The sequence below is a fragment of the Carica papaya genome, chromosome 8, assembly GCF_054855325.1.
Source record: "Carica papaya isolate Zhongbai chromosome 8, ASM5485532v1, whole genome shotgun sequence".
Lineage (NCBI taxonomy): Eukaryota > Viridiplantae > Streptophyta > Magnoliopsida > Brassicales > Caricaceae > Carica > Carica papaya.
Window position 1 is genome coordinate 33,160,954 of NC_142316.1, and position 15,464 is coordinate 33,176,417.

Genomic DNA, 15,464 nt, shown 5'->3' on the forward strand with positions numbered 1-15,464 from the left:
GTACAGCAAAGCTAATTATTTTTGTTTTGTTTATCGGCATGAAACATACACGCCACCACTGAAACATAAAATGTGTAAAGCCAGAATTTATAAACAAACAGTAAATAGTTAGATCAAAAGGTAAGGGAAATAGCTTTCAGGTATGAGAAACAACAATAAAAACATCAAGACAAAACCAGGAGGTCCTGGGTATTTCCCATAAAATTATTCACTTTCACAAATGTTGCAAACATCCTCATCTTCCATAATTTACTATCTTGACCTATTATAATTACCCTATAAAAATCTCGAAAAATAGATAACTCAGACAAGAACCACTGGATTGATTAGAACCGTGCAAATGGCAAAGTAAGTATTGGTTCCCCATACTGTTTCTCAAACTTTAAAGTCAAGAGCATCCCAATATATATGGTGAAAGATATCGATCTTCATCAATCAAATGGCTCAATTCGTGGGTCATGTTCGCTAGCCATCACCATCCCCGTACAGAGGCATGTCGGGCACATTACCTGATTTGGCAATGAAAACAGTTACCAACTAGAAAAATCAGCCAAATAAAGAGTCAACTGGTTGAATTTATACTAATTAGCTGTAGTTGTGCAATCCTGGTGCTAGACATTCCAAGTCAGCTGCTAAAGTTAAGCCATAAATTATTGCCGCGATCCCCCAAAAATAAATTTGATTTTAAGCAGCATTACAGCATGAAAACTCCCATATCTTCTACAAACTAAAATTCCATACCTTTCCTGCACCTGAGCAGTTTGGGCACCTTCGAGTTGTGGGAACTCGTAAAGGGCTCTCAGAAACACTGGATAATGAGATGGGATCAATGCTCAAGCACATGCCACTTGCAGAACACCGGGCACACGACAAGTATCCTACCACAGGATCAAAAAAATATATTAATAACTTCAGATGAGAAGAATGGTGAAGATTTTCTAGTCTTCATTTCCAATACCTAGATGTATATAGTTTATACTTAGAACAAGTACAGTAGTTGAAAATGAAAAAAAAATGTAGAAATTGAAACATGCAGAAATTATTAGAAGATAATTGATTATCCAACTCATTTGTTTTACACAAGATTACATCCCCACAAGAAAATCACATATACCACTCCCATGACAGTATCTGCACCGTTTCTTCTCTTGTTGTTCAACGTTGTTAACCTCAATCAACATCAAAGCTGAAATGACACCAACTGCACCACCTGAGAAGGAGGCTACAATGGGATCGACCTGGCTGAATTAAGAGATACAGAGGTTGCTATTATCATCCATAGTTTCAATTAAATGAATCTACAATCGTAAAACAACTAAGTTTCAAATGATTTAAGCTCTAAAAGGGCAATAACTACCTCAATTGCAGTGGTAAATGCATGTTGACTATGAAATCTTTGTATGAGGTGCCTCCTATGCCTAATTTTAATTCCAGCTGCCAAAGAAGAAAAAATTAAATCATTAACAAGATCATGACCGAGCTTTCAAAGACAATAAGCAGTAGTGTAAAGAATCCATCATAAGGAGGAATTGATAATGCATCTAACTGACATCGACGTAATTGTTTATTCGATTAGGTTACCAAGGGGATGTAGAATCAGTAAAAACGGCAATATTTTAAATCTCTCCGCATTCAGATCTATCGTCATCATGTAACCACAAGAGATGTACAAAATTAAAAACATTGCCATCCATTGAAAAAAAAAATCCTGAAAAGTATTGCTTTTAGAGAATCACTTTCAAGGACTGCCATCCAATATGAACTCTGTTTCATGTTTAAAATATTTAAAAGTAACTAACGAGCAACAAATGGATCGAAGAATGTCTAACGAGGTCATGAATAGGTTATTTTGGCCAGCATCTTTTCCATTTTTTTCTTTTCTTTGTTTCCTCCAAGAGATGTATGAATGGTTTAGACTCAAGTACTTAAGACTCCTTCAATTCTACTAAGTAAAAATATATTTAGCAATTATAAAGAAATGACACGGAAAAACTAAAAACATGAATTTTCTACAAACTTACTGTAGGTGCAATAAGTCCACCAAACATAATTATCCCAGATATGAGTGATAAGCTTGTCAAGTAGAGCTGCTTCAGAGTCTTTGGTGTCTACAAAATAGAATTGTGCTCCATGAGCTATTCAATCAGAAGCCAAAGGTCTCAGGAGAAGGTTTGAAATGGAGGAACAGGAAGAGGACTATCCCCTATTGGTTAAACATGTCAGCAGCACTCACGCTTCACCAAGTTTCTAACCATCAATATCTTCATTAGACCAAATCCAGCAACCATACGAAATGATTTTGAAACTCACCACACGGGGAAAAAAAGGAATAGATGATGGCATGTCAGGCATCTCATTTGCCTCCTCGCCACTCTCACTGATAACTTCTGCACTCTTCATTCGTTGCTGAATAACTTCCACACTCTTGATTCGTTGCTGTACCCGTAATCTCCTTACCTAACAAAAGATACGCAAGAGAAATTCAGAGCATTGAAGCACCTAAAATAACAAAATAATTCCTACCCAACAAATTTTAAACCCTTATAATTAACAATTCCAACAAAAATAGGTTTTTGACTATCAAAATCCCATATCAGATTTCACAGTGTCTTTTTAAGAAAATTGACCTCTTCCATGAGGAGAAAGATCTTATTGCGTCTACTCCTAATGTTATCTTGAATTTCTTGGAGCTGCATCTGGACAAAATCCTGAACAGTCTCTGGTCCTTCAATGATGCAAAAGTTACTGCCAAATCAAAGCATACACATAAAATTTCCATTAACAATATCAACCCTTAAATTTGCTATTTAGAAATTAGCACCAATTACTTTAATCAGTCACTTAACTCCAATTACTTTAACAAGCAAGAACAGAAGAATCCACACACACACAAAGTTCTCGTGCAACAGTTCCACTCAATTATCAAATTGAACACCAACACATAACCTCTCTCTTCAATTATAACTTACACAAGATGTATAAGCTAATTACAGAAAATTCAATTAAAACCAGAACTTGATTAAGACTGCAACTGAAAACAAAGTATACAAAAAAAAATTAAAAAAACAAAGAGGAAAAAGGAAATTAGACAAGGAACTTACCTCGAAGCGTTATCGCCGGAAGGAAGAGGACCGGGGGAGCTGTTGACGGAACAGTTGCAGAGAGTTCGAGGAGGAGACGAGTATTTAGATAAAGAGAGACGGGTAGGTTCGCCATTGAAAAAGGAGACAAAGGTTGAGATTTTGGGAGTCGGTGGAAGAAGAAGATGACAAGAGACGATGGATAGAGAAACCATTTTTACAACATTATCTCCTCATACAAACCCAAAATCTGAGAGACAGAAAAATTGGTGTATCTTCAAGACTGTAACAAGTGGGAATCTCGAGAGAGCATCTTAGGTCTTGCTCGACAACGTTGTAATTTTTTAATACTAATAATAATAAAAGAGATATAATGGGCTGTTGCCACGTGTCACTGTTCATGATCGTCTCTTTCAGGGTCGTTACCGGTTATTCTCCCGCCGGTTAGTGTCTTATCTTTTTCTACATCATGCCACTCGAGCGTGTTGCTTTTTTTTTTTTAAAAAAAAGGAAAAAATAATTTAGCATTGATGGGAATGTTTTTTTTTTTACATCCATTATATTTAATTTAATTTCGTAAATATAATTTCATAAATACACTAATAAATTTAATTTTTATTTTTACGTAATTTATTATTATAAATTATTTATTATTAATTCATAATATACTTATTAAATTATAAATTTTAGATATTTAATAAAATTTAAATTTGTAATTTTCAAATAAAGCACAGTAATCTTAATTATTACACTACTTTATTTATAGTTATTGATTAGAATATTTAATAATATAACAAAAATTGAATAACATGCGGATTAATTTATTTTTATTTTTTTTGTTTGTAAACATCATGACTAATTAAATTAAGTTTAATTTAGTCTTTTAATTCTATTAATATATTAATAAATTAAATTATAATTTTATTAAATTAAACATTAAGTGTTAATAACTATTAATTTATAATATAATAATAAATTTTTATATTTAATTATATTTAAATTTAATAATTTTAGAATAAAATATAATAAAATAGAATAAAATTTGAATAATATGTACGTTTTGTTAAAAACTTTTAAAATGATTTTTATTCTGTGGCTTTGAAGAATATAAACTTTTTACTTATTTCAAAAAAAAATTATAAAAATATTTAATTTGGTTAGATATAAAATTAACTTTTTAAGAAAATTAGTTTATTCAAATTTATCATTTTTACATTTTATTAAAAAAAATTATATTTAAAAATTTGAGTCAAACTCAATCTCACCCCTAAAAGTATTTACTTTGCTTATAACTTTATTCTCGAAATTATGTTAACCAGCACAAAATTTGTCTTTAGACCCAATTACTACCCATCAGCAATAGTTCACCAAATCCCATAGATCATATGCATATATGTATATATACATATATATACATATGTAACGTCCAATAAACAAAATCCATTGCATATCTGTTGTTTATACATGAAAGAAAAGATTAAATCTATAGTTTATAAAACATATTCAAAGCCTAGCAATTTCAACCGACTTCTGGAGAGCCTGCAAGAGACTCCTCATGATTCTTGGCTCACCAGGGGGAGCCATGTCTCTGAGTGGTCCATTTCTTATGGCTCTGAAAAGTGGCGGAGACCCACCAGCCGCCGGAAAAACCAGACAATCTATATACACCGACACCTCGGTCTTCCCTTCTCCAATTGTTATGAAACCCAATCTTGCTCCTCCTGCAATTTTATCCACCTGTTCAGACAAAACCTTTATAAATGTTAAATTTCATTTTAAATAATAAATTTAAGAAATCAAAGCATTTGTTTCGAATCAGATAGAATACCCTTAAAGGAACAGGAAGAGGAAGATTAGCTCCTTGGCACAAACTGTTTCCCCACTGGAACAAAGCCAAAGTAAAAGAAAAGTTAAAGTAATTTTCAGAAAAAATATCATAATTATAGGGAATTTTCAGTAAAAAAAAATGGTGGAGAGGAAATGAGAATAGAAAAGGGTAACAGCATGGAAATTGGTTGACAAAAAAGAAAAAAATGTTATCAGGAAAAGGAAGAAAAATAAGATGAAGGAGAATTTGTGGGTGAGCAAGCAAAAAAGTAAACCGCTAGAAGGAGGGCTTGAACCTCCGACCTTGTGGTTAACAGCCACACGCTCTAACCAACTGAGCTATTCCAGCTGTTGGTATGACAAATTTTTTTTCCTCTAGGGGAAATCCAACCTGTTAAGGATGAAAGAATGAAGAATATGGTGGAGGAGAAACAGAAGAAGAAGAAAAGCACAGAACTGGTGGAGAAAAGAGAAATCGTCATTAAGGACGGTAAGAAAACCACGATGAAGGAGAAATTGGTGAAAGGAAAAAATAAAAATAAAAGATATGCTCGCTAGAAGGAGGGCTTGAACCTCCGACCTTGTGGTTAACAGCCACACGCTCTAGCCAACTGAGCTATTCCAGCAATGCTGCCAAACTTAACAACGAAGAGACAAAGTACCTGAAAGAGTAGGGACTCGAATCTGTCAAGATCGGTATCCAGAGGCAGCTTCATGGTTCCGAGCGAGATTCCGTCTTCATTGTCGTCTTCTCCAGCCGGCACGGTGCCGTCACTTCCCGCCGATAACTTGCAAACTGATAGCAAAACTCGTTGACCGTGTCCTTGACTCAATCCACGGAACCGCATCGTGTTGGCACCACTGATGGTGGCGGTGGGGAAGGAAACCGAGAATGAGTTGCTAAAGAGTTGCGCGTGGGAGGCGACACGCGTGGGCTGGAGGAGCAGTCTCGTAGCAGAGGCCATTTTCGACCTCGTTGAAGAAGTAAAGCTGCGATGTTGTGTTTAGATAGGATTAGATATTTCTTGGGGTTGGGTGCGTCTGTTGAGGTGGGAAGTAAAGGGTGAGTTTCCCGGATGGTTTCAATTAATTTTATAATCTTTTTACTGCTTTTTACAAGCCAGTAATAATCTTTTTAAGATTAAAAAAAAAAAAACAAAAAAAAAAATCTTTATTTTTTAAAATAACAAATAAAAATTCACACCGTACACTATAAATTTCTAATTAAATACGATTTAACTGCATAATTTTAATAAAATTCGATGCATTAATACTGATATTATGGCACCCGATAACACGAATTAGAATGATCAACTTCAGTGTAGAAGTGCAATATGACTAGAATTTCATGCCGAGTGCAAAGTTAAAATACAGTAGAATGAGTAGGTATTTTTCACTCCAAAGAAAAAAAGAACGAGTACGTATTCAAGCTCCACGACAAAGTTTCAACTATTCTCCATACAAGACTAAATTACTGTCTATGCTTTACGTCCTACTCAAGCATCAAGTTTGTAAGTAAGAACGAAGAAATGGAATAATCCATATAACGGCGGAACAGCAGGACTGGCTCTTGATAAAAGTTTCTACAGAACAGGAGCACCCTCTGCTATTCCCAAGTGGTAGATGCCATGTGAATGAATGCCTTCAGATAAATTCATTATGCTGGGGAACAAGCCTCAAGCTTAGGGAGAAGACTTCGCCAGGCGTCTGCAATGTTAGTTGCCAAGCGTGCCTGCCCTCTTGCAAATTCGTGAAAAGCAACCCCCATGTCTTGTGTTTTCTGCTCCTGGAAACGCACAATCTCGTCATTCATCAGTCTCACGATTGTCTCGAACCTTCTTGTAGCCTCTTCAGTCTCTGCCTTCAACTGAATCAAAAAGCCAATTTTAAGTCACACAACCATGTTTCCAAGAGCACACAAAATAGAAAATGCTCAGAAGTTGACTTGCCTCCTTATACTCAATTTCTGCTTCCCCAACCTTATCAGATCGTGTTAGCATCAGTTTGTCACTGGAAACAAAATGCATATATATGCATTTGGAGACCCATTAGCTTGGTCAAAATTAAATTCATGTGCTAGTGACCTTAAAAAGATAACATCTCCTTAACTATCTTGATTGACCAATTAATTGAAAGCAAAAAATGGATAATCTAAGATCATCCACGTCTCATGCATACATATGGAATTTACTAATCAGATTTTCCTCTTTCTCCCTAAAGACGGTTTCAGACTTGAAGTGATCAATAGAATTTTACACCCCAACAAATGGAATCTGTGGCCTCTTCATGTTGTATCTACCGTCCAATTTAATTCACGAAAAGGAAAACATGACATACAGAATTGAACAAATCGTTTAAATTTGAGCAGCAGATTTTCAATAATTAGAATTTTAGCAAACAATTCAAATTTGAAACTAGGAGATCAACATATGAAATTAGGCCTTCTGCAGTAATGCATGAAAGAAAATATATATATGTCAATTTATGCATCAGCAGTCAAGCCATGTAAGTGGTTGCTATAAATACTAAATAAGCAATAGCATGTGATAATATGGTTGAAGAGAGAACCATACAGGTTTATCTCCTTTAACTTGATTGTTTCAGCTAATTCACACTGTTGCCGGAAGGCGTTGGCTCTCTCTGCCATTGTGGCCTGTTTTGGAACAAAAAGAAAGCATGACTCAATCATCATTGGTATCTCCCCAACTAACTAATGTAACATATGAACTCCAGATATCGAGCAGTGAAGAGGAAAATAGATTCCCATTGGCTTCTCACAATTAATTAAACTCTTCCATTTCAGAAAACAAAAGCAAGAAATTATGTCTTCAAATTGGTAGCTCAGTCTAATAGAGTAACAGTGCGACTTTAGTTAGAATCCCAAGTCACCTTAATGGATTGGACAGCATGGACATAATCCTTCAAGGGCTCTTCAAAATTCATCAGAAGCTGATAGGCCTACATTTAAAAGTCGTAACAGATCATATCATATCTATAAATCATATTAATCTTTCGAGCAAACAGCTTAAACAGAGACATTAACACGCCTGACATGAACATGCAACATAAACCACCTAATATAAAAGGATAAGCATTCAATTGAAACCTCCTTCTGCAGCCTAACTGACAATGTCTCAGACTTAGCTCCAAGCTCAGAAAAAAGTTTTCCAATAGCATCTCCTTCGCAAGCTCCAAGAAGCTTTGCTGCCTTTCCAAAATCTGACAGTGATTGCCCCAACTCTGTAATATAAACAAGCATCATCTATACAATTAAGCCCCTTAACTATTTGCGAGACATAATAAACATTAGCAATCCAAAATAAAACTGACTGCAAAGTCCTTTTTACCTCTATGCCTCTTTACGAGACGATATGCATGCTTTTGTGCTTCAGCCAAGTGATTCTCAAGCTCAAAAATATAGTTCTTCAATTTCTCATATTCAGGATTCGACTCTTCAACATGTTTTTCCTTCCCAAGGACCACATCACTAACTTTAGATTGCACATCCTGTCAATTGTTCAGAAAGGTCATTCCAACATTAAATTATTCACTCAAATGGATGACATAATTCATGTGACCATTTTTTCCACCTCTGAAGATGAAAGCCAATTCATTAAGCAGGAAAATAAGGAAACTATAGAAACCCACTCCATAGGATAAAATATAAATGTTTCAAAATATCACACATTGATATTGTCTAATACGTGCATCCTGAAAGAAAGCAGTGCAGACACAGAAGCCAGGAAAAATGTAAAGAATGACATACTCTGGACAGAATTAATATTTTTGTCTAGTATTTTGGCTATATAAAGAAAATTTCCATATAATGGATACAAGTTTCTAGAGATCAAACAACCAAATTAAGAAAAAAATGTTTAGTAGAAATTACCTTCTTTCATGATAAAAAAGAAATGGTAAATATGAGAAACTTCAACTAGCTGTTAACTGAACATTAATATAACTGATAAACCCAACACTGGTAATACAAATAAGCACTAGAGCAGAATGCTTCAGTTTAACACTCCCACAAACATTGCTAGTATCTATTAGAGTAGTTTGCCCTCTCCTTACATAATCATAACCCTAATATCATGACATAGATATCTTACCTTGAAGATTTGCATGAGATCCGCAGGCTTCTTCTTGAAAATACCAGTCTCATGAGACCTTAACCTTTCCATTGTCTGACAAAACAGGATATAAATCAGAGCCAAATAATTCATAAGGCAGGTTTCAAAAAATTTGTTCATTACAAAAAAAACAGTCATGCATAAACTACTGCTATGAATAAAATTCAAACTAGAATGGTAAGAGGGTTTCTGAAAATCAATATCAATGGTTACAGAAAATCAGTATCAGTAGCGACCATTTGAAGATACAAAGATTTGATAACAAGAATGATTTTCCAATTGAATCTCAGACTGGAAAGGAAAACAAAGTAAGAAGATGAAAACTATAATTAAAAGAAAAAACTACATGTCATCAGTCTGGATCAGTGAATAAAGCTTGAAATCCTCACCTCTTCATCTGCCTGCAAAAAGGTTCTAAGATCCTCACTTTGCTGAAGCTCATAATGTGAAGCTATCCGATTGACAAATATATCCAATCCCTGTCGTCTCATCTCAATGAACTCAGCACTGAAACGAAACTTCTCTGATCAAGGGAGAACCAAGTCAGGTCCACCAAGCTTGAGAAACTTTTAAAGCAAAATAATGCAGCAAAATCTACAGTTCAAATTCCTAGATACTCACTGATGCATCAACAAAGATATCACCTAAACTCATGTTTTAGCATGCTCCATGGAATGCGTAACAAATGACCAATTGGCATAAAGAAGTATGACTTCATTGACATTACCTACAGCACTTTTTTCTGGAAGAGAGGGAATGAAAATGCCTTTGTACTTCTCAAAAAGACGGTCACGTAGCCAGACAAAATCACTGTAACGCCGAATGACAATCTTCTCTGGCCCTTGGTATTCAGGAAAGTTAGTCTGCCAAAACAGTCAGCCTCTTGAACATGAAATATAGCATAAATTGCTTAGTTCGCAGATCCATTATTTTCAGAAAACCTAGTAAAACTAAAACACAGTGGAAGAGAAAAAAACAATTAGGTTATACAAACCTATCCATCAAACGCCAAACTTTCCAGCAATCATGCACCAGGACAAAACACAAAAGAAAACACACTTAAAAGGCTATTACTTAGACCAATTAATAATGGGAATTACTCTTCAATTCTCTTTAACCCATAAACACTATAAGAAAAAATGCACCTGCTGCTAGACTAGGCCTATGGGTACAAACAAAACAATATTTATTCTTTGATTCTTTGATACATAACAGGAGCCCTCGTTTCTGTAACAGCTTCCATATGTGACTATTACCATTTTAAACTTACGTTTAAATCCACATATCATCCTAAGTATAGACAAAATCCAGTTTACATATTCATTGCATTTTCCTTCTAAGAATTGCCGGAGGTTTGTTATTAGCATAAATAAGTCCAGCTAACTTCGTTTCCGATATACATAACAGCATGTACACTACTCATGAATTCCGTCAAATTAAAACTTGTCCTCCCAACTTGCTAAATTTTTGGGCATGGAGGACTTCCACCTAGTCAAGATGATTCATTCACATGACCATCAATGTTCAAGGGGCTAGCCACCGCAATACAACTAGATCACATAAATCACAAATTTGGGTGATGAACAACTGCACATCCGAATTTGGGTGACTAATAAACAATCTCTCCTTCTATTATTTCCACACAGTCGCATCTTTCTCAAAATGAAAAATCAGGAGCTAAAATTAACAGTTCTGTGCCATCTCCATAATTCTAAGCGCGAAAACATCAAACTTAATTTTGCAAATATATACCAATCCCAGACTCAACAACTACACAACCAAAGTTATAATCTCAAATCACCATTGCTCTCGCATAAAACCCTAATCCCCGTACAACAACCGCAAGAGAAATACCAACCAAATTGGCTAAAAAAAAAAAGTTTACCTTCGTGATGACTCGATAAGAGATGTAGGATTGTACGCCATTGCCCAATTTCACAGGATCAGTAACCGAAACCGATAGGAAAGGCTGCGATGACGGAGATTTAGGGCTTCCAGACATACTTCTCTGCTGCTCCATTTTCAGAAAACCAGCAAAACCAAAATGAAATGTTTGTTAATATTCGTAAATAATCTGAGTTCTTGAGTGATCAAAATTGTCCGATGTAGATAGTAGCATATTCGTAATTTACCGTAGAAATCATGGTCTATCCGGGTAAAAAGAGGATGAAAGAGGAGAGAAAACTTGAACAGGTGGTGTTGCGTAAAGCGAGCAGTTAGTTATTTTTGAAGCGGCTGCGGTGGCTGCATCTAACATGTGCCGCGTTGCGCATTGCGCTACCCAAGTGAAACGAAGTCAATGACCTGCCATCAACCGCATGTGAGATTACACCGTTTTGTATCACCGTAAGTGGTAGCACACAGTTTCGTGCATCCGGTTCGGAGTGAACCTAAAGAAACTAAAGATACTATTATTATGACTTAAACGAAGTTTAAAACTTAATAGAATATATTATTCATTCAAAATTTCATTTTTCATACAAAAAAAAAATAAAGTTTTATGAATATGATCATACGAAACATGTGATATTGGATAACTTTAAATTTTAAAAAATGTATTAAAATTACGAACAATTTAATGCTAGTTAATTTAAAATTTTAAAATATATATAATTTTTATATTAAATACTACACTTATTATTATAACCAAAGATAAAATTTATAATATTTTGCGGTATATAAAGAATGGTACCACTAAAATTAAATATTATTTTTAAAACATATCCAATTTAATATTACATAATTTGATTTTTAATATTTTTAATACAAATAAATTTAATAATTTTTTTTTAATTTTATACAAAAACAATTAATTTTTTTAATGTTATAATAATAAAATTAGCTTTTTTTTAAGTTTTAATATATCCATCCTTAACTTTTGACTTATATATTTTATTAATACAATGCAAAATTACTAGCCAATTAATTACGAGTAGTGGGCTTTAATTTATTCATCATAAAATTTTGAACTTCTATATTTTATAAAAATTAATAGTATGATAAAAAAAACGACTACGTATTTAACAATATTACCAACCATAAGTTAAAATAAATATTTTTTTATCATACTATAAATATAATAATTATAAAAATTATAAATTATTGATATTATAAGAATAGTTAAATATATTGAAGGTGCGTTAATATGTTAGTATGGTAGTTTTAATCATCAACCCACCTGCCCCTTCAGGCATTTATAAGTAGACGTTACATTGCCAAGAAACTCCATTGCAGGCCATAGTTCAAATTCACGATGAATTTTTAACTGGTTTTCAAGATGATAATTGTGATTCATATTTAAATTGTTCAACCACCATTGTAATTTCGGGATCCTATTTTATAAGTTCAATTTTTAATCTGAGACTAAATAGATGGTGGCTGAGCTCCTGCGCTGCATGCGGCGTAATGATCTTGTTTGGGAATGTGTTTGTGGACTGTATCACCGTCTATCTGTTGCGGAAGTTCCTTGCTGAGTGGAGACATGACAATCAGCCTGCCATTTTTTGGCGCCCCCCAGAACCAGAGGTATGAAAATGTAATACTGACACTACCGTGCTCCACCATCCGCCTGTATCCGGGTTTGGGTCAACAATTCGCAACTCGGCCAAAAAATCCCTTGGTCAGGAAGACATCCTAGTTGCCAGCCACCTTTCCTTGCAAAGCTACTTGGCTGCGTTGTCCATAACGTTCGGGGCCCGGGGATTTTGGAATTAGATGCACGGCAGGTACGGCAAGCTTTAGAGACCAGAGACGGGGACGACGAAATATGCATCCATCGTCGCCCTCTGTCATGGACTACTGAATTGGTCAGAATATCAATGTTTAAATATTAATTTACAAAGTAAATATTTTTTTTAAGCGAGTCAGAATATCAATAAGCCTCGAAAGTTTGAGCTCATAATGGAACTTTTCCTTTCGCACATCTAATCGACTCATCATTCTCGCCATTACAATTACAAACTGAAAAGGCGAAGAAAACGAATCTGAAAACCCTAAAACAGATAAACCCTAAGAATTGAGGAAATCGGCTCAAAAGTGCTTGAAACATAATCAGAGAAACGCCTCATAAAATAAAAGATCATTTTCTTCATCATCGCCCCATTTCCCCCATTCAAATATCGACATACAATAATCAAAATAACAAAAAAAGAGGGGGGGATTTCTCTCAGACAAATGCCTCGATTTGTCGTCAAGGAGAATGGATTAGATTTAGAGATCGGACTCGTCATCGTTTTGTTCATCACTGAGAAATCCCCCGATAAATTTCCCGTACAATAAATCAAATACAATAGGTTAAACGCGATTAAGGATAAGAAAATAAAAACGAAGGAAGAGAAATCCGGGGCGAAATAATTACTCACCAGGGAAAACCCTGTAAGAGAGAAACCCTAGGAAGCGAAGTGACAAGAGGACCGATCTGTGTAATATATAGAGAGATCTTGGGCCTCTTGAGATAGAAATGGAAAATCGAAACTCCGTGGAAGACATTTAAGTGAAATGTTTGGGCTTTCGACTCATCAGACCTAGCCCAATTAGTTGACGAGACTGCAAAATAAAGGGTACTTTTCCGTAATCGAAACTCCATGGAAGACATTTTAGTGAAATTTTTGGGCTTTCGATTCATCAGACTAATCCCAATTACTTGACGAGACTGCAAAATAAAGGGTACTTTTCCGTTACATGCGCTCTGGTTGAGTCCTTTTTGGAAGGTGAAGCGTGAAGCAGTGCAACACCGCGTTTGGATTATTCTAATGGACCAAGCGACGCCGTTTTGGAAGCACAGAGAGTCCAGAGACGGTGTCTTTTGGAACGAAGAAAAGCCAGATCCATCTGGTAAGACTCAATTCCATTAGTTTGATTGTTTGATTAGTTGTTGCTTAATTTTAATTTCCTTTACGATTATTATACACATGCTTCTCTGTATATGTATATGTATCTCATATATATGTATATATATATATCAATTATGATAATTAATTTAAGATTTCTTCAAGCTCGTATATATGCAATTATATACAAATCAATGCTTATAAAACAAATATAAATGAAATAAATTATTGACCGTCTTTGTATTCAACCGAAATCTTGGCAGCAAAGTGTATATATACACGTTTATACATATATATGTATATATATATATATATGTACATATGGACTACATAACGTGTTATTCACTGCATAAATGAGAGCCATAAAAAAGTTGAACTTTCTAAAAACGCTAACTAAATTGGCAATAACTTTATTGATAGAAATAAAAGAGAAATAAAGACAACAGATCCATTCCCACTTGCTCCGAATTGATTGATGATATACATATACATACATACATACATACATATATATATACGATAATGTTGCATCTTGATGTCATACATACATACATACATGTATGACATCAAGATGCAACATTATCGTATATATTTTTCATGTATTTCATGCTTTGTAATTAAATAAGTTTTTATTTTGTTTTAAGTTTATATATACATTTTATAGATCTATAAAGTGTTAAACAAATTTAATCATACAAAATAAGTAATTAACTTAAATAATGTGAGATTAATTTAAAAATGACGACTAAAATTAAAAAAAAACAAAAAAAAGAGAGAGAAACATGGAACCGAAAAATTGACGGATGAAGTCCGATGCCGTCAAGATAACGTTGACGGACTTTGACACAAGAAAAAATGACATTGATTTTGACTTTATTTGACTTCACTCTGCTAATTTCAACACTGATTCTTAAACTTGTTTATTTTTGTCAGTATATACGTATACATATACATATATGTATTGTTCCCCAGATTTTGCACGTGCGATACGTATATATTCTTTCTATATCTCCTTTTATGAAATGTAAGGCCGACACAATGGGCATTTGAAATAATTTAATCATACCAATTATTGGGTTTTAGTGTTAGAATAATATGTATTATCAAATTTAAATATTTATGTTAGAAAATTATTAATAACGTTAATGCGGGAGTAATAGAATAAGATGTTTGTTTTTCTGTTCACAGAGAACAATTGTTGATGTCTTTTATTTTCTACCGAATGCTACAAGAGTTTCGGATAATCTTCACACTCCAAAACCCAAGTATACTTCTGGTTTAACTTAACGTGAGAAAGAAAATTGTAATATATATTTTATTAATGTTATTTGTTTTCTTAAAAATGAACATAAATAATTTTTTTATCCCTTATATACTCACAAAGAATCATATTTTTTTACAAAAAGAGTTTTTATCTGATAAACTTATAAAATGTTATGTCTTTTTTACGATGGGTGTTGTGAACGCTTCTAAGTTTATACAACATCTCTCACTCGATCACACAAGCTACACTAACCATAATATACTATCATATCAATATATCTCTCACGCTTCATACAGGATATGGGGTGTGTGACCAAAAGGCAACAAGTAGTATT

The 15,464-nt window shown here is 34.1% G+C and overlaps 3 protein-coding genes, 1 long non-coding RNA gene and 4 other non-coding genes across 10 annotated transcripts; all 8 read right to left on the reverse strand.

Moving 5' to 3' along the window:
- Positions 1–164: 164 nt before the first annotated feature.
- LOC110810531 (chaperone protein dnaJ-like protein) lies at positions 165–3,427 on the reverse strand. The gene is made up of 8 exons (XM_022036713.2): positions 3,102–3,427; positions 2,628–2,745; positions 2,311–2,457; positions 2,022–2,108; positions 1,358–1,434; positions 1,115–1,242; positions 742–878; positions 165–509 (listed from the first exon to the last, which is right to left on the reverse strand). Exons 1-8 carry the CDS (start codon positions 3,293–3,295, stop codon positions 432–434), a joined length of 966 nt encoding a protein of 321 aa, XP_021892405.1. The 5' UTR covers positions 3,296–3,427; the 3' UTR covers positions 165–431.
- A 1,073-nt stretch (positions 3,428–4,500) lies between these two features.
- Positions 4,501–5,980, reverse strand: LOC110810592 (uncharacterized). 2 transcript variants are annotated; one of them, XM_022036804.2, is made up of 3 exons: positions 5,570–5,977; positions 4,909–4,962; positions 4,501–4,817 (listed from the first exon to the last, which is right to left on the reverse strand). In XM_022036804.2, exons 1-3 carry the CDS (start codon positions 5,870–5,872, stop codon positions 4,584–4,586), a joined length of 591 nt encoding a protein of 196 aa, XP_021892496.1. In that variant the 5' UTR covers positions 5,873–5,977; the 3' UTR covers positions 4,501–4,583. The 2 variants fall into 2 exon arrangements, with proteins under 2 accessions (XP_021892496.1, XP_088065652.1); XM_088209526.1 differs by lacking the exon at positions 4,909–4,962 and having other exon boundaries at positions 5,570–5,980.
- On the reverse strand, positions 5,183–5,256 carry TRNAN-GUU (transfer RNA asparagine (anticodon GUU)). The gene has a single exon. It is a non-coding gene; the product is annotated as a tRNA-Asn (tRNA).
- TRNAN-GUU (transfer RNA asparagine (anticodon GUU)) lies at positions 5,460–5,533 on the reverse strand. The gene has a single exon. It is a non-coding gene; the product is annotated as a tRNA-Asn (tRNA).
- A 228-nt stretch (positions 5,981–6,208) lies between the features above and the next one.
- SNX1 (sorting nexin 1) lies at positions 6,209–11,355 on the reverse strand. 2 transcript variants are annotated; one of them, XM_088209525.1, is made up of 11 exons: positions 11,170–11,355; positions 10,923–11,045; positions 9,765–9,900; positions 9,427–9,560; positions 9,017–9,091; positions 8,255–8,414; positions 8,014–8,147; positions 7,797–7,865; positions 7,481–7,560; positions 6,857–6,917; positions 6,209–6,774 (listed from the first exon to the last, which is right to left on the reverse strand). In XM_088209525.1, exons 1-11 carry the CDS (start codon positions 11,179–11,181, stop codon positions 6,565–6,567), a joined length of 1,194 nt encoding a protein of 397 aa, XP_088065651.1. In that variant the 5' UTR covers positions 11,182–11,355; the 3' UTR covers positions 6,209–6,564. The 2 variants fall into 2 exon arrangements, with proteins under 2 accessions (XP_088065651.1, XP_088065650.1); XM_088209524.1 differs by having other exon boundaries at positions 10,923–11,048; positions 11,170–11,354.
- An 828-nt stretch (positions 11,356–12,183) lies between these two features.
- LOC148252810 (uncharacterized) lies at positions 12,184–14,051 on the reverse strand. Its single transcript, XR_015814124.1, has 2 exons — positions 13,399–14,051; positions 12,184–12,832 (listed from the first exon to the last, which is right to left on the reverse strand). It is a non-coding gene; the product is annotated as an uncharacterized LOC148252810 (long non-coding RNA).
- LOC148252811 (small nucleolar RNA Z266) lies at positions 12,893–12,987 on the reverse strand. Its single transcript, XR_015815650.1, has one exon. It is a non-coding gene; the product is annotated as a small nucleolar RNA Z266 (small nucleolar RNA).
- On the reverse strand, positions 13,198–13,286 carry LOC148252812 (small nucleolar RNA SNOR75). The gene has a single exon (XR_015815657.1). It is a non-coding gene; the product is annotated as a small nucleolar RNA SNOR75 (small nucleolar RNA).
- Positions 14,052–15,464: the final 1,413 nt, after the last annotated feature.